Raw genomic sequence first — 19,584 nt, forward strand, 5'->3', positions numbered from 1 at the left:
CTCTTAGTGGGACTGTGCCGAAAATGACATTTCAGTTCTCATATGTCTTGTACATGTTAAAGAATGAACAATAATAAAGCATCTTGAATCTTGATTACAGCAGGGGTTTCAAACTCATTCTAGCTCAGGGGCCGCATGGAGGAAAATCTATTTCCACGTGGGCGGGACGGGTAAAGTCATGGCATGATAACTTCAAAATACGACAGATTGTTTTCTTTATTTTACTTCAACCCAAAATAGAACGATCACATTCGGAAAATGTACACATCACAAATAATCCTCTTGACAAAACACTTCAAGTTAGTTAAAAATTCTGAGGGAAAAAAATGGTGCATTTTCAAAAACACCTTAAAGAACGCAATGAACTTTAACTAACTTTAATCTCAGTGTTTCTATTAAACTTTACGTCACAACCCATCTAAGATTGAACAAAAAAAACAAAATAAAGCATGAATAAAAACTATTCTATCTATCAACTACCTCATTTGTCATTTCCACATATTAATCCTGTGCTAACTCAACAAACCATACAAACTGAGGTAGAAACTTTTCAAGAGTGTTGAGTTACTTCCTGTCTTCTAGACATAATGTGTATTGATAGAAAAATAAAAGCTGTGCAATGTGTGAACAATTTCAACAAAGCACAAATAAAAAGTGAAAAGACTGACAGTATTGCAGTAAATCACACACTGTTCACTTTCTTTACATTTGCACAGAAGACAATCATTTTCACAGAACTATATCAGTGTGCAGTGTCTCATGCTGCATTTTAAGTGGGGTTACTGATTGCTTATTTTACTCCTGTTTTACGTTGGGTGGAGGGGGAGGAGTCACAGCCCCGCTTTACCGTCTACCTCTTGCTTGGTATACTTGCTATGCTATTTGCTTGCCTAACAGAATTGCTATTGTGACATCCAGTGGACACATTTAGAACAGCAGTTTCTTTCATTAAAAATACAGCTGAATTTTACACTTCGCAAACTCATCTCGCGGGCCAGATTGAACCTGTTATGCCCGAATGTCGAGGGAGGTGGGGGTTGGGTTGTGGGTGTTGGGGGTTAATTGTTCATATGTCTCTGATTTGCACATCAACCAGTCTGAGGAGTAAAAGTTGGCAGTTTGTTATGCAAACAGTTACCCAGCATCACTTATGCGTCAACGTCAGTTTTGATACATCTCAACTTTGCAGTGAAAAAGGGTGTAGTGCAGGTTTTTGAGCGTGCACAAACTTGACAAATGAGGCCCCAGGTCCCTGGACTGAAGAAGGAGTAACCAAGCACTTGAAGCATCATCTATCTTACTGTTCAGCAAGGTTTCAGATACAGAGAAGACATGGGGTCATGAGTGGATAAGATTATGCTCCAAATAATCCAAGTTTGTATGAATACCTCAGATATTTGTGAAAGAAGCAGTGAGGAGGTCCTGGGTAGGGTGGATGTCACCACATATGAGCAACATACCACAAACTAAACAGCTAATTGGTTATTTTCCCTTGTGTGTTCTTATGTGTTTTACTGCGTCTGCTTTATGTGGGAACCTTTTACAGCACACTGAACAACTAAATGGTTTTTCTCCAGCGTGTGTTCTCATGTGTCGCCACAAAGAGCTGTTATGAGGAAAGCTTTTGCCACAAACCGAACAGGTAAATGTTTTTTCTCCTGTGTGTGTTCTCATGTGTCGAGTCAAATGGCTATTTTGAGAAAAGCTGTTGCCACAAACTGAACAATTAAAGGGTTTTTCACCTGTGTGTGTTCTCATGTGTTTAGTCAAACTGCTCTTAAAAGAAAAGCTTTTGCCACAAACTGAACACTTAAATGTTTTTTCACCTGTGTGTGTTCTCATGTGTTGAGTCAAATGGCTATTTTGGGAAAAGCTGTTGCCACAAACTGAACAATTAAAGGGTTTTTCACCTGTGTGTGTTCTCATGTGTTTAGTCAAACTGCTCTTAAAAGAAAAGCTTTTGCTACAAACTGAACACTTAAATGTTTTTTCACCTGTGTGTGTTCTCATGTGTGGAGTCAAATTGCTCTTAATAGAAAAGTTTTTGCCACAAACTGAACAACTAAATGGTTTTTCACCTGTGTGTGTTCTCATGTGTTGAGTCAAAATGCTCTTAATAGTAAAGCTTTTGCCACAAACTGAACACTTAAATGTTTTTTCACCTGTGTGTGTTCTCATGTGTTGAGTCAACTTGCTAGTTTGAGAAAAGCTGTTGCCACAAACTGAACAATTAAAGGGTTTTTCACCTGTGTGTGTTCTCATGTGTTTAGTCAAAATGCTCTTAAAATAAAAGCTTTTGCCACAAACTGAGCACTTTAATGTTTTTTCACCTGTGTGTGTTCTCATGTGTCGAGTCAAAATGCTCTTAATAGAAAAGCTGTTGCCACAAACTGAACAATTAAAGGGGTTTTCACCTGTGTGTGTTCTCATGTGTTGAGTCAAAATGCTCTTATTAAAAAAGCTTTTGCCACAAACTGAACACTTACATGTTTTTTCACCTGTGTGTGTTCTCATGTGTTGAGTCAAATTGCTATTTTGAGAAAAGCTTTTGCCACAAACTGAACAATTAAAGGGTTTTTCACCTGTGTGTGTTCTAATGTGTTGAGTCAAAATGCTCTTATTAAAAAAGCTTTTGTCACAAACTGAACAATTAAAGGGTTTTTCACCTGTGTGTGTTCTCATGTGTCGAGTCAACTTTTTATTTTGAGAAAAGCTGTTGCCACAAACTGAACACTTAAATGTTTTTTCACCTGTGTGTGTTCTCATGTGTTGAGTCAATGAGCCATTTCCAGAAAAGCTATTGCCACAAACTGAACAATTAAAGGGTTTTTCACCTGTGTGTGTTCTCATGTGTAGAGTCAAACTGCTCTTTTTAGTAAAACTTTTAGCACAAACTGAGCAGCTCAAACATGTTTTACCTCTCTTCTTTGTAGAGCATTCAGAGTGTTTGTTGTCAGTGTGAGTCCTCATATCACCTTCACAGTCTTTATCGCTGCTCAAAGGTTCTTCAACCTCGTCTTCAGCCTCACTATCTGATAGTGGAGCTAAGAGGTTGTCTACTTGTGGTTTCTCTTCATCATCTTCAGTCTTCACAGAGAGAATACTCAGTGGAAACTTGGTGTAATCAGCTTCCTCTCGTCCTAGAAGACACTCTCCCTCCTGAGTGATGCAGAGTTCCTCCTCTTCCTTTTTAATGCAGGGTGGTTGTGGAGTCTCCTGCTTCAAAGTGGAGCTCCCCCCGAACTGAGGGGAAACTTCTTCTGGATTAGCGATCAGCTGCTGGACGTCTGCAAGACACAAACAACAAAAACACACTTTCTTCTATGTACTGTATGTGTGTGTAGTAGGGTTGTACAGTATACTGCTACTAATAAAGTATCGTGGTACTAATCAATTGAAATTGGTACTATACCACCTTTGAAAAGTACCGGTACCGTTCTTTCACCTGAATGCTGCTGTGTGGCGGTGACTACAGAGCCGAGGCGCATGATGTTGAGTGTGTCAAAACGCACACACAAAGTGCATACAAGCAATAACATGGTGGAGAGGAAGAAAGGCAACAAAGGACAATTCTACTGGTTAATAAAGAGGGTGCGTGAAGTGCAATATGGAGGTATTTGGGCTTCTAAACTAACTATAAAGGTGACACTTTAAACAGGGAGCCGCCGCTCTGCAAGGGTTGCGTTACACCTTTCCTGTTTGTGGGCTCCCAGACCGTGGTCGAGGAGCGCAGGGGAGACGTTCCCTCCAGGGCCCATGTTGTGTCGGGGGTAACACTGGGTCCATAAAGCTCCGCTCTTTGGTCGGAAGGACGAGGCCGTCGATTAGTTACAACTTGCTCACTTTATTTATTATTTCCACGGGGCACAAGCGGGCATCCACCATGCTATTAACACTCCTGCACATGCTACCACTACCTCTCCTTACTCGCCCACTCACTTACTCACGTCACTCACCCCACATACTGCCACTCTTAAAGGCCTACTGAAATGATTTTTTTCTATTTAAACAGGGGTAGCAGATCTATTCTATGTGTCATACTTGATCATTTCGCGATATTGTCATATTTTTGCTGAAAGGATTTAGTATAGAACAACGACGATAAAGATCGCAACTTTTGGTATCTGATAAAAAAAGGCTTGCCCCTACCGGAAGTAGCGTGACGTAGTCAGTTGAACATATACGCAAAGTTCCCTATTGTTTACAATGATGGCCGCATGAAGTGAGAGAGATTCGGACCGAGAAAGCGACGATTTCCCCATTAATTTGAGCGAGGATGAAATATTTTTAAATGAGGAAAGTGCTAGTGAAGGACTAGTGGGGAGTGGAAGATGCTGTGAGAGCCGGGGGTGACCTGATATATAGCTGGAAATGACTACAACAGTAAATAAACACAAGACATATATATACTCTATTAGCCACAACACAACCAGGCTTATATTTAATATGCCACAAATTAATCCTAATGCTAGCTCCTAGCTCCTAGCTACTACCTCGAGCTAGTTATAGCAAGCGATCAAATGTTTGGAAGCGCAGCTGTGTACTCACGTTATCGCAACTGTGTATCCAAATCAAAGTCCTCCTGGTAAGAGTCTCTGTTGTCCGAGTTCTTCCATCTTGACTGCATCTTTCGGGAATGTAAACAAAGAAGCGCCGGCTGTGTACGTGTTGTTGCTGACTTGCCTCGCAAAATAGACACTTCGCACCGACAACTTTCTTCTTTGCTTGCTCAGCTTCTTTCTCCATAATGCAATGAACAAATTGCAACAGATTCACCAACACAGATGTCCATAATACTGTGGAATAATGAGATGAAAACAGAGCTATTTCGTATTGACTTCAATGGTGTCCGAATACTTCCGTTTCAATGATTGACGTCACGCGCATACGTCAACCCTCAGAGGCGTTTCGAACCGGAAGTTTAGCGGGAAATTTAAAATTGCACTTTATAAGTTAACCCGGCCGTATTGGCATGTGTTGCAATGTTAAGATTTCATCATTGATATATAAACTATCAGACTGCGTGGTCGGTAGTAGTGGCTTTCAGTAGGCCTTTAAAGGCCTACTGAAATGCGATTTTCTTATTTAAACAGGGAAAGCAGGTCCATTCTATGTGTCATACTTGATCATTTCGCGATATTGCCATATTTTTGCTGAAAGGATTTAGTAGAGAACATCGACGATAAAGTTCGCAACTTTTGGTCGCTGATAAAAAAGCCTTGCCTGTACCGGAAGTAGCGTGACGTCACAGGATGTGGAGCTCCTCTCATCTGCACATTGTTTACAATCATGGCCACCAGCAGCGAGAGCGATTCGGACCGAGAAAGCGACTATTACCCCATTAATTTGAGAGAGCATGAAAGATTTGTGGATGAGGAAAGTGAGAGTGAAGGATTAGAGGGCAGTGGAAGCGATTCAGATAGGGAAGATGCTGTGAGAGGCGGGTGGGACCTGATATTCAGCTGGGAATGACTAAAACAGTAAATAAACACAAGACATATATATACTCTATTAGCCACAACACAACCAGGCTTATATTTAATATGCCACAAATTAATCCGCATAACAAACACCTCCCCCCTCCCGTCCATATAACCCACCAATACAAATCAAACACCCGCACAACACACTCAATCCCACAGCCCAAAGTACCGTTCACCTCCGTAAAGTTCATACAGCACATATATTTCCCCAAAGTCACGTACGTGACATGCACATAGCAGCACGCACGTACGGGCAAGCGATCACATGTTTGGAAGCCAAAGCTGCATACTCACGGTAGCGCGTCTGCTATCCAACTCAAAGTCCTCCTGGTTGTGTTGCTGCAGCCAGCCGCTAATACACAGCTTCCCACCTACAGCTTTCGTCTTTGCTGTCTTCATTGTTCATTAAACAAATTGCAAAAGATTCACCAACACAGATGTCCAGAATACTGTGGAATTTTGCGATGAAAACAGACGACTTAATAGCTGGCCACAAATTGTTTTTGGAAACTGTGGACGTCGTGTCCTCCGGACCAAAGAGGAAAAGAACCATCCGGATTGTTATAGACGCAAAGTTGAAAAGCCAGCGTGTGTGATGGTGTGGGGGTGTATTAGTGCCCAAGACATGGGTAACTTACACATATGTGAAGGCACCATTAATGCTGAAAGGTACATACAGGTTTTGGAGCAACATATGTTGCCATCCAAGCAACGTTACCATGGACGCCCCTGCTTATTTCAGCAAGACAATGCCAAGCCACGTGTTACATCAACGTGGCTTCATAGTAAAAGAGTGCGGGTACTAGACTGGCCTGCCTGTAGTCCAGACCTGTCTCCCATTGAAAATGTGTAGTGCATTATGAAGCCTAAAATACCACAACGGAGACCCCCGGACTGTTGAACAACTTAAGCTGTACATCAAGCAAGAATGGGAAAGAATTACACCTGAGAAGCTTAAAAAATGTGCTAAAGTTACATTAATCATTAGTAATGGAGCAGCCTAGTTTTGAATGGCAGGGTCCCTGCTATCACATGTTGATACAAATATAACATTTACATAATAAAAATCAACTACAGGCTTCCCAAATGCTGTAATAAATTAAGCATGATGAGTTGACTTGAAACCGTTTAATGTTGCACTTTTTATATGTAGAAGAAAAATTGTGTCATTTTATTTAATCTGAGCAACAACTTGAGGCAGTTTAATGTTGATTAACGTGGGAAGAATTATTATAGTGTTCCCAATGTTAAAAGGATAAAGCCATTGTTTACAAATTTGGTAAATAAATAACCCAAAAATTTATATTTTGTTGTTTTCTTACTGTACCGAAAATGAACCGAACCGTGACCTCTAAACCGAGGTACGTACCGAACCAAAATTGTTGTGTACCGTTACACCCCTACTGATTAGACATACTAGCACTGTGTCAAATAAAAAGTAGCACATTCTAGTAGACATGGTCTTTTTTTCAATCATACACTCACTCATCCCTTTAACCGTTACAGGCTCAAGAATTTGCATGCACGTTCCGCGGGCTGTTCATCTTTTTTTCTTTTCTTTTTTTTACAATAACATGTTTATGATCGTGTCATGTCTTAAATGAAGTTGAGATTAAAATGGGATTAATTGTCCAGCCCTACTGAGAACTAGGAAATACAATTAAAAAATGCTCAAAATCAAATCCTGGCGCAACAACATCATTTTAATCTTTCACTAGCTGCTACAGTGTTTACAAGATGGAGGATGACTTCGAGATAGTGGCTGTTATGTCCACTCTAACATCCATCCAATAACTTGATGGACTCCATCAATAACTTAGCTTAGTAATGCGAGCTAAATATTTTAATTGTGGCGTTTGCCAAACATGAGAAGCGCTTGTTTTGCTCTTCCACTTTCTTCATTTGACTTTTGCATTCTTTCATCTCCTCTGATGTGAACTCCACTGCCTTCTTCAAGCTAACAATCATGGCGGCTCTTTCTTTACATTCTTCAACAAAGCCGGCTAATTTAGACTTTAAGGGCTTGAAATTCAAATACTTTTCAAATGACAAAACTTCAGGTCACTCACCTTCATCTTTCGTCTTTATCTCCGTTGGTGATTTGCTGGAAGTTGGTGGCGCTGATTCTCTTTCATGTTCTCTTTTAGCGGACGTCGCCATCTTAGCATAGCAGTAGTCGTCCATCTTCTATCACGTCTTCAATCTTCACTTCAGATATCGCTCCAAACTCAATGCACGTTTCGTGGCTTTGGAAAATACCAATTGAGATATTTGTTGCTATATTTGCTGTGAATCATATAACTTTAAGAACGTGAATTCGAAGAATCTCCGAACAACCATAGCATGCGGTCTTCGTCTTTTTGCTTGGCTTCAAGTACATTTGCGCATGCGCAAGAAGTCCGCAACTTCCGTTTCCTACTCCACCTCATTTTTTCCCCCAAAATAAAGGAAATTTAATCTTATTTTAAAACAATGGTTATTAAAAGTATCTAACATCAAATAATGGACAACTACTGTTTAAAAATAAAAAATATATATATATGTGTTGGACTTTCACAATATTATGTCAGACCCACTCGACATCCATTGCTTTCGGCAGAGATTTTCTCCCGACAAACTCCCGGTATTCAGCCGGAGCTGGAGGCCACGCCCCCTCCAGCTCAATGCGGACCTGAGTGGGGACAGCCGTTCTCACGTCCGCTTTCCCAGCAGCTTGCCTGCCCAATGACGTCATAACATCTACAGCTTTTAGAGAGTAGAGTGCACAACAAGGAGAGAGAGTTCTTGGTTTCTTATGTGGGTTTATTGTTAGGCAGTTTCATTAACGTCCTCCCAGCGCGGTAACAACACACAACACCAGCAGTCACGTTTAGTCTACCGTAAAGCAGTTCGTCTGCCGTAAACAGCAATGTTGTGACACTCTTAAACAGGACAATACTGCCACCTACTGGATAGCCTGCAGAACACTGAAATTCAAGTATGTCTTTTATTTATATGTATAATAAAATAAAAAATAAAATATATATATATATATATATATATACATATATATATATATATATATATACATATATATATATGTAGCTAGAATTCACTGAAAGTCAAGTATTTCATACATATATATATTATATATATATGAAATACTTGATTTGGTGAATTCTAGCTGTAAATATACTCTCCTCTTAACCACGCCCCCCGCCCCAACCACGCCCACCCTCCCGATATTGGAGGTCTCAAGGTTGGCAAGTATGATGACAATGTCGCGGAGAACTGGCGCATTTTCGAGCAAGAATATGACATTTTCATTGCTGCTGCTCACTCGGACAAGCCCGCGAAGACCCGTGCATATGTAATAGTGTGATGTTGTTGCGCTATATTATGAACTAGACAGGGTGTTATATTTTATTTTGAAGTATCGCTTTTATTTTGAAGAACCGGAAGTGTCTTTGCTGTTTTTTCGATTGCTTTACTTCCTCTTCCCTCTGACTTTTGAGTACAAGGTAATAGTTCTTCACTGCTCCGTGTTTCTTCATATTGTAAATATTCTTCCCAAACGTTTCTAGATACTTTAAAAGTTAACCCAATAATGTTGTGTGTACAAGTGATGTGTTGTTTTGAGTCATTTTTATGCACAATTTCGTTTATTTAGAAGTAGAGCGTCGACTGTGTGAATTGTTTGGTAGTATTTACACGTGGTATTTACATCACACAGGAGCAGATATCACTCCGCCAGAAAGTTGAAAGCTGTGTGTGTGTGTTTCATGTTTCCAACACAGGTATGTGGATTTGTGCATTATTATTATTTTGTGATAAAACGTTTTTGTTAATGTAATTTAATTTATTATTATTTTTATATGAATTAATGTTTGTTACTTCCTCTTCCTTCGAACTTTTGAATGAGAAGGAGCAGATATCACTCCGCCAGAAAGTTGAAACCTGTGTGTGTGTGTTTCATGTTTCCAACACAGGTTATCAATAAATACTGAACTAGGGCTGCAACTAACGATTAATTTGATAATCGATTAATCTGTTGATTATTACTTCGATTAATCGATTAATAATCGGATATAAGAGACAAACTACATTTCTATCCTTTCCAGTATTTTATTGAAAAAAACCAGCATACTGCCACCATGTTGTGGACATTGGGGGTGCAGCATACACCAATAATAACACAGAAATGTAATTCATCAGAACTGAATCAGATATTGTACACGTTTCTGTTGTGAATAATAAAGGATTCATTTCAGGCTGCCTCTGAATAATAGCATGAAATATTCCAGCACCTTCATAACGTTTAGTTATACTAAAGCGTCACTCAAATCTAAATATATTTATATAGCTTTATCGGCCCGGCTACATTGATCCATTATGAAACCAACCTGAGATATTTCTGTCCGTTATGTTTATTTCCAAATTGGTAACCGTGCGTTTTCTCTCTCAAAACGGAGTCAAATGTGCCGGAGACACATTATCAGCCCCGCGTTGCAACAAAGGCATAACTTTAACGTTACTCACAAAAAAGCTGAACTCATGAATGCTTGTTGCCACTATGGACTTAAAAAGTTACGTACTGTGAGTTCCTCCCTTCATCCATGGCTACAACATGTTTCTTCTTCAGGTGCTCCTGAAGCAATGTTGTACTTCCGTGCCATTTTGCAGGAAACGGTCTTCTATGAAGTCTTTAAAGCGAAGTGTTCCCACACCTTTGACGACTTAGGTCGTACACTTTTCTCCATTGAAGCAATAACCTCAAGATGTTTCTCCGCTAAACTATCGGTAGTGTTTTCCTGCGCCATTTTTCAAATGTTTCCAGCAAAGGAGACGCCGTCGTCACGTGAGCTGCACATGACACATCATTGGCTAGCTTACGCCACCTCATGAGACGTAGCCTCACTGCCGCCCTGGCGCTGTTTTGTACTGTTTTTGTACTTATTTTGATAATTGTTCCTCAGCTGTTTGTAAATGTTGCAGTTTATAAATTAAGGTTTATAAAACAAAAAACAACAACAAAAAAATAACAAAAAAACCCCCAAAAAAAGCCTCCGCGCATGCGCATAGCATAGTTCCAACGAATCGATGATTAAATTAATCGCCAACTATTTTGGTAATCGATTTTAATCGATTAGTTGTTGCCGCCCTATACTGAACCGACGGCATGGTGAAGTGTCTTTTATTTTAAAAAAGTACACAACGCAGAATGAGACTCACTACACATACATCCTATTAAACCTCGCTGGTCCACAAGCGATTGAGAGGGAGCGCTCGTTTGCGTACGCGCCAGAGGTCCGTGCCGCCTGAGAGGGCGGTGCTATTCTTGCTCCTGCGGAGTCGCGGGAAGATCCCGAGTGCCTGAAGAGGAAGTTCAGAGAAATGTGCAATTCGCGAACGAACAAAACATTGGAAAACATTGGAAAGGGACAAGTTCCATTCGAGAATTCAAAAGCATGGGGAGAGCATGGAATCATTCATCAGTGATTTAAAGATTAAAGCTAAAACATGTCAATTTGGAGATCTAACGGACGAACTCATATGTGACAAATTTGTGTGTGGCATCACAAACGACTCTCTGAGAAAGACATTACTGAGGGACAGTGAATTGACTCTTGCCAAGGCAATCTCAATCGGCCGCATTCACGAAATGACAGAGGAAAATATCAAAACATTGGCTACACAAGCTACCAATGTTGATGAGATTAAACCCACACAATACAAGCAATTTAAAGGCACATTCCAGAAAATTGCCCAGACTATCACAAAGTGTAACAATTGTGGAGGGAGTCACACAGCAAAAAGGGGAATGTGTCCGGCGTTTGGACAACAATGTCACAACTGCATGAAACAAAATCACTACAAAAAATGCTGCAAGTCAAAGCCACAGAGCCAGTCCAAGTTTACCACAAACAAGCGCTATGGACAGTCTGTGCATGATGTGACAATGGATCAACACAGCCAAAGTGAAAATGACACATTCTATGTGGATGGCTTGGAAATGGAAAATTGTGTTGACACTGTAAATCCACAACAAAGAGACCAAGATGAAGGATTTGTCACAGTGTGCATAAATGACGTGCCAACCGAAATGAAAGTGGATACAGGTGCTAAATGCGGGCGTGAAACTCGCCAAACAACACAAAAGCACAAATTTGGTTGCTTACGGAGGAGCCAAAATCGAGACAAGGTGAAGCTACACTGACATGCTTTTTAAAGGGACAGCGCCACTTACTGACATTTTTCATAGTGGATAAAAATGTGACATCGCTGTTGGGCTTCCGTGCATGCCTGCGTGTGGGGCTAGTCGAGTTGAGTCCCGATGTGCACCATGTCCCCACAGAGAACACTGGAGAGTTCAGCGCACGGATCCTCACACGATACCAAGATATTTTCAGTGAAGAGCTCGGAGAACTACCAGTTGTCTACACGATGACAGAGGACCCCAATGTGCCGCCTGTTGTTAGGACGGCCCACCGCATCCCCGTAGTGATGCAAGATTGTGTGAAAGCTGAACTTGAATGCATAGGCGTTATTACTTCAGTCACCGAACCAACAGATTGGGTGTCATCCATGGTCGCTGCGCACAAGAAAGGCAAATCAGAAATCAGATTACGCATCAACCCCAAAGATTTAAATGAAGCACTAAAACAACCCCACCACCCCATGAGAAGCGTGGAGGAGGTAGCAGCACAAATGTCAGGTGCGACAGTGTTTTCAGTGCCAGACGCAAAAAACTCATTCTGGCAGATCCGCCTGGACAAGAAGTCCTCAATGAAGACAACATTCAGTACTCCTTTTGGACGTTACAGATTCCTTCGCATGCCTTTCGGTATTAACTCTGCAAGCGAGGTATTCCAGCGCACAATGGATCAACTCTTTACTGGATATCCATGCTCAGTCATTGTCGATGACATCATCATCGGAGGCCGCGATGTGGCGGAGCACGACGCCAACCTAAAAAAAAGTGCTTGAACGTGTGAAGGAAATAAACCTCAAACTCAACCCGCAGAAATGCAAGTTTAGACTTGACCAAGTATGCTACGTTGGTCATATCTTCACAAGTAAAGGATTGAAAGCTGACCCCTCCAAAACCGCTGCTATCACAGAGATGCCAGTCCCCACAGATGTCACTTCACTTCAACGTTTCCTGGGAATGGTCAACTATCTTGGCAAGTACATTCCAAACCTCAGTGACATCGCAATGCCACTGAGGAAACTGACTCACAAAGAGACCGCATGGTGCTGGTTCCAGCAACACCAAGATGCTTTCGACCGCCTGAAAGCACGTCTCTCCTTTCCACCAGTATTGGCCTACTACCATGTCAAAGGGCCAGTGACGCTGACCTGTGACGCGTCATGTTTTGGACTAGGAGCTGCTTGCATGCAAAATGGAAGGCCAGTAGCCTTTGCATCCCGCACCATTACAGAAACAGCAACTCAATAAGCTCAAATTGAGAAGGAGCTCCTAGCTGTTGTGTTTGCGTGCACCAAGTTCCGAGACTATGTATATGGCAAGCCCACCATAGTAGAAACTGACCACCAACCGTTGGTGACTATCTTGAAGAAACCAATTCACAATGCCCCTGCCCGTCTTCAGCGGATGCTGCTACGCCTGCAAAGCTATGACATAATCTTAGTCTACAAAAAAAGGAAAGCACATGTACTTAGCTGACACTCTTTCAAGAGCCCCTAATGCAACAGACAGTGAGAGCCCATCTGATAGTGGTTCTTTCGACGTCATGTCGGTGAGCTACATTTCTACAGCCCGCCTGGAAGAGCTCAAGAAACACACGGAGGAGGATGAAGTATTGCAGGCTCTCAATGCAGTTATCCAGCGTGGATGGCCTGCCAGACAGACTCAGCTGCAGCCTGCCATTGAAGTTTTCTTCCCCTACAGAGACGAACTCACTGTGGAAGATGGAATCGTCATGAAAGGGCAGAAAGCAGTTATTCCCCGGTCACTACAAAAAGAGTTCATTAAGATTGTACATAAAGGTCAGCCAGGTATTGAAGCGACCAAACGCAGAGCAAGAGGTATCATCTTTTGGCCATCAATGTCACGAGACATCACTGAAGAACTACCGTATTTCCTTGAATTGGCGCAGGGAATATAGTATTCGCACGTCTAGAATTACTGCCGGGTCAAACTCGTTTCTCAAAATAATTAACGCATGCTTGGCCTTATCGCCGGTTTATTATTGAAGCTGGATCAAATTCGTTTCGCAAAATATTAATTTTATTATCGCATGTCTATAATTTTCGCCGGGTCAAACTCGTTTCGCAAAATATTTAGCATATGGCTAGAACTTCCACCGGGTCAAATTCGTTACGTCACGAGTGACGCAACTGTCCTCAATTTCAAAATGGAGGAAGCTGCTTTCAGTAGTTTACAATCGCACAAAGGAAAAAAGATAAAGAGCTTTTCAGTAGGATTTAAGGTTCAAGCTATTGAATACCGGTACAGTATGCTAAAGAGAACAGTAAGCAGCTATGTTTTATTAATATACCGTAGCTGCGTGTGTGAAATACTGTATAAGTCATTAAATGACTCCCGCCTCCTGGTGGTAGAGGGCGCTGCCGCGCTAGTGATCCTTCTTGCGACTTCCTGTACTGCAGAAGAAGTGAACACACGCAGCAAGAGATTTATTTTTTCCCTCTGCCTGAACTTTTACCATGGAGGATTACATACCGGTATCTAAAATAAAACAGTTTTCTAAACTGGACTTTCAATGGAAGCAGGAGGTAATAATTAAAGGAATATCTCCATCGAAACAGAGACTTTTAAAACTGAAGAAAGAAAATAAGGAAGACTTCTATAAACAAGTTATCGATGCTTTTGGTCAGAAGGAGGTGCAAATGGACTCCATTTATAAGTACAGGTAAGACCATAATAACGTTTTTTTTTATTAAATGTGCTTTTCATGATGGTATGCTTACATCACACTCAAAGCGCACGCCTAAATTTTATGGATTCCTTTTGGTAAACGCCGGAGTGAGAAGAGGTTTTAAAATAATTACCGCATGCACGGCCATCCCGCCGGTTTCCGGTAAACGCAGGTGTGACAGGAGGTTTTAAATTAATTAACGCCCCTGCGGCTATTCAAGGAAATACGGTACTTTCTTGCACAGTGTGCAACAGCACAAAACCACATCAGCAGAAAGAACCGCTCCATCTCCATCCAGTTCCAGAGCTTCCGTGGTCCACAGTTGCTACAGACATTTTTGAATGGCGTGGACAACACTACCAGGTGCTAGTGGATTCCTATTCTGGATGGTTTGAAATGGACCTTCTACAAAACATCACAGCAACAGCTTTCATTTCCAAATTGAAAAGACATTTTTCAGTGCATGGTACACCAAACACACACTGCTATCTGACAATGCAAGACAGTACAAGTGTGAGCAATTCAGGAAGTTTGCTGAGGAGTGGGACTTCATCCACACCACCAGCAGCCCAGAGTTTCCCCAGTCGAATGGACTCGCGGAAAGAGCTGTCAGGAGTGCCAAGCAACTGATGGAGAAATCCCACTGGGACAAAACTGATGTCTTCCTAAACCTCCTTAACCTCAGAAACATTCCCCGAGATGCAGACCTTGGTTCCCCTGCCGAACGGTTAATGTCAAGACCAACGCGTGCAGCTATCCCAGTGTGTACCAGACTACTACAGCCAACAGCAAAAGACTCAAGACAAGTACAAGCTCGACTAGTCGACAAGAGAACTACGGTGAAACGTCACTACGACAAGTCAAGTCGCCCACTGAGTCCCTTGGCAGAAGGGCAAGTGATCCGTATGCAAACTCCTGCTGGACATGACCGACTTGGAATAGTGGAAAAGTCGTGCGAAGAGCCACGTTCCTACATCATCCAATCCGATGGGAGAAGATACAGGAGGAATCGTCGCCACATCCTCCCGGTTCTAGAACGACCACCAACACCGTTCCAGAACGACGAAGCAGACTCAGGATGGTAGACATACCATGGTGGACTTAGTCCCTCCCACACCACTGAGAGAAGAGACATCGATTAGGCAAACGGAATGTGCATCACCAATTCGACCCAGATTCACGACGCAGACTGACACAACACGCGCAGGTCGAGTGTGTAGACCCAATCCAAAGTACGTGCAGTAAGAAAAGAAAAATGTACGAGTGATTTATTTTGAGAGAGAGTATTTTTTCTACCTGTTCTGTGTTGTGTTTAGATATTTCATACAGATAGTTAATTGTTTGTACTCACCCTACACAGTTAAGAGATTTAATCTCAGTTACATATAGATATTCATTTCAGTTATCTGCTTTCCCAATATCACCTTTTTCCCACCTTTTCTAAGGAACACTAAGTGGCGATCCGTTGGCGGTCCAGTCTTGTTCCCCTGTAACGTATGTCAGCTCTTAGTGGGACTGTGCCGAAAATGACATTTCAGTTCGCATATGTCTTGTACATGTTAAAGAATGAACAATAATAAAGCATCTTGAATCTTGATTACAGCAGGGGTTTCAAACTCATTTTAGCTCAGGGGCCGCATGGAGGAAAATCTATTTCCACGTGGGCGGGACGGGTAAAATCATGGCATGATAACTTCAAAATACGACAGATTGTTTTCTTTATTTTACTTCAACCCAAAATAGAACGATCACATTCGGAAAATGTACACATCACAAATAATCCTCTTGACAAAACACTTCAAGTTAGTTAAAAATTCTGAGGGAAAAAAATGGTGCATTTTCAAAAACACCCAACAAACCATACACACTGAGGTAGAAACTTTTCAAGAGTGTTGAGTTACTTCCTGTCTTCTAGACATAATGTGTATTGATAGAAAAATAAAAGCTGTGCAATGTGTGAACAATTTCAACAAAGCACAAATAAAAAGTGAAAAGACTGACAGTATTGCAGTAAATCACACACTGTTCACTTTCTTTACATTTGCACAGAAGACAATCATTTTCACAGAACTATATCAGTGTGCAGTGTCTCATGCTGCATTTTAAGTGGGGTTACTGATTGCTTATTTTACTCCTGTTTTACGTTGGGTGGAGGGGGAGGAGTCACAGCCCCGCTTTACCGTCTACCTCTTGCTTGGTATACTTGCTATGCTATTTGCTTGCCTAACAGAATTGCTATTGTGACATCCAGTGGACACATTTAGAACAGCAGTTTCTTTCATTAAAATACAGCTGAATTTTACACTTTGCAAACTCATCTCGCGGGCCGGATTGAACCTGTTATGCCCGAATGTCGAGGGAGGTGGGGGTTGGGTTGTGGGTGTTGGGGGTTAATTGTTCATTAGTCTCTGATTTGCACATCAACCAGTCTGAGGAGTAAAAGTTGGCACTTGGTTATGCAAACAGTTACCCAGCATCACTTATGCGTCAACGTCAGTTTTGATACATCTCAACTTTGCAGTGAAAAAGGGTGTAGTGCAGGTTTTTGAGCGTGCACAAACTTGACACATGAGGTCCCTGGACTGAAGAAGGAGTAACCAAGCACTTGAAGCATCATCTATCTTACTGTTCAGCAATGTTTCAGATACAGAGAAGACATGGGGTCATGAGTGGATAAGATTATGCTCCAAATAATCCAAGTTTGTATGAATACCTCAGATATTTGTGAAAGAAGCAGTGAGGAGGTCCTGGGTAGGGTGGATGTCACCACATATGAGCAACATACCACAAACTAAACAGCTAATTGGTTATTTTCCCTTGTGTGTTCTTATGTGTTTTACTGCGTCTGCATTATGTGGGAACCTTTTACAGCACACTGAACAACTAAATGGTTTTTCTCCAGCGTGTGTTCTCATGTGTCGCCACAAAGAGCTGTTATGAGGAAAGCTTTTGCCACAAACCGAACAGGTAAATGTTTTTTCTCCTGTGTGTGTTCTCATGTGTCGAGTCAAATGGCTATTTTGAGAAAAGCTGTTGCCACAAACTGAACAATTAAAGGGTTTTTCACCTGTGTGTGTCCTCATGTGTTTAGTCAAACTGCTCTTAAAAGAAAGGCTTTTGCCACAAACTGAACACTTAAAGGGTTTTTCACCAGTGTGTGTTGTCATGTGTTTAGTCAAATGGCTATTTTGGGAAAAGCTGTTGCCACAAACTGAACAATTAAAGGGTTTTTCACCTGTGTGTGTTCTCATGTGTGGAGTCAAATTGCTCTTAATAGAAAAGCTTTTGCCACAAACTGAACAACTAAATGGTTTTTCACCTGTGTGTGTTCTCATGTGTTGAGTTAAAATGCTCTTAATAGTAAAGCTTTTGCCACAAACTGAACACTTAAATGTTTTTTCACCTGTGTGTGTTCTCATGTGTTGAGTCAACTTGCTAGTTTGAGAAAAGCTGTTGCCACAAACTGAACAATTAAAGGGTTTTTCACCTGTGTGTGTTCTCATGTGTTTAGTCAAAATGCTCTTAAAATAAAAGCTTTTGCCACAAACTGAACACTTTAATGTTTTTTCACCTGTGTGTGTTCTCATGTGTCGAGTCAAAATGCTCTTAATAGAAAAGCTGTTGCCACAAACTGAACAATTAAAGGGTTTTTCACCTGTGTGTGTTCTCATGTGTTGAGTCAAAATGCTCTTATTAAAAAAGCGTTTGCCACAAACTGAACACTTAAATGTTTTTTCACCTGTGTGCGTTCTCATGTGTTGAGTCAAATTGCTATTTTGAGAAAAGCTTTTGCCACAAACTGAACAATTAAAGGGTTTTTCACCTGTGTGTGTTCTAATGTGTTGAGTCAAAATGCTCTTATTAAAAAAGCTTTTGTCACAAACTGAACAATTAAATGTTTTTTCACCTGCGTGTGTTCTCATGTGTTGAGTCAATGAGCCATTTCCAGAAAAGCTGTTGCCACAAACTGAACAATTAAAGGGTTTTTTACCTGTGTGTGTTCTCATGTGTAGAGTCAAACTGCTCTTTTTAGTAAAACTTTTAGCACAAACCGAGCAGCTCAAACATGTTTTACCTCTCTTCTTTGTAGAGCATTCAGAGTGTTTGTTGTCAGTGTGAGTCCTCATATCACCTTCACAGTCTGTATCGCTGCTCAAAGTTACTTCAATCTCGTCTTCAGCCTCACTATCTGATAGTGGAGCTAAGAGGTTGTCTACTTGTGGTTTCTCTTCATCATCTTCAGTCTTCACAGAGAGAATACTCAGTGGAAACTTGGTGTAATCAGCTTCCTCTCGTCCTAGAAGACACTCTCCCTCCTGAGTGATGCAGAGTTCCTCCTCTTCCTTTTTAATGCAGGGTGGTTGTGGAGTCTCCTGCTTCAAAGTGGAGCTCCCCCCTAACTGAGGGGAAACTTCTTCTGGATTACCGATCAGCTGCTGGACGTCTGCAAGACACAAACAACAAAAACACACTTTCTTCTATGTACTGTATGTGTGTGTAGTAGGGTTGTACAGTATACTGCGACTAATAAAGTATCGTGGTACTAATCAATTGAAATCGGTACTATAGCACCTTTGAAAAGTACCGGTACCGTTCTTTCATCTGAATGCTGCTGTGCGGCGGTGACTACAGAGCCGAGGCGCATGATGTTGAGTGTGTCAAAACGCACACACAAAGTGCATACAAGCAATAACATGGTGGAGAGGAAGAAAGGCAACAAAGGACAATTCTACTGGTTAATAAAGAGGGTGCGTGAAGTGCAATATGGAGGTATTTGGGCTTCTAAACTAACTATAAAGGTGACACTTTAAACAGGGAGCCGCCGCTCTGCAAGGGTTGCGTTACACCTTTCCTGTTTGTGGGCTCCCAGACCGTGGTCGAGGAGCGCAGGGGAGACGTTCCCTCCAGGGCCCATGTTGTGTCGGGGGTAACACTGGGTCCATAAAGCTCCGCTCTTTGGTCGGAAGGACGAGGCCGTCGATTAGTTACAGCTTGCTCACTTTATTTATTATTTCCACGGGGCACAAGCGGACATCCACCATGCTATTAACACTCCTGCACATGCTACCACTACCTCTCCTTACTCGCCCACTCACTTACTCACGTCACTCACCCCACATACTGCCACTCTTAAAGGCCTACTGAAATGCGATTTTCTTATTTAAACGGGGATAGCAGGTCCATTCTATGTGTCATACTTGATCATTTCGCGATATTGCCAT

General features: G+C 41.6%; 1 protein-coding gene across 1 annotated transcript; it reads right to left on the bottom strand.

Annotated features, from left to right (window-relative positions):
* Positions 1 to 286: 286 nt before the first annotated feature.
* LOC133632084 (zinc finger protein 91-like) lies at positions 287 to 18,730 on the bottom strand. Its single transcript, XM_062024321.1, has 3 exons — positions 17,185 to 18,730; positions 10,716 to 10,835; positions 287 to 3,285 (listed from the first exon to the last, which is right to left on the bottom strand). Exons 1-3 carry the CDS (start codon positions 18,487 to 18,489, stop codon positions 1,483 to 1,485), a joined length of 3,228 nt encoding a protein of 1,075 aa, XP_061880305.1. The 5' UTR covers positions 18,490 to 18,730; the 3' UTR covers positions 287 to 1,482.
* Positions 18,731 to 19,584: the final 854 nt, after the last annotated feature.

Source organism: Entelurus aequoreus, linkage group LG17 (genome assembly GCF_033978785.1).
Source record: "Entelurus aequoreus isolate RoL-2023_Sb linkage group LG17, RoL_Eaeq_v1.1, whole genome shotgun sequence".
Classification (NCBI taxonomy): domain Eukaryota; kingdom Metazoa; phylum Chordata; class Actinopteri; order Syngnathiformes; family Syngnathidae; genus Entelurus; species Entelurus aequoreus.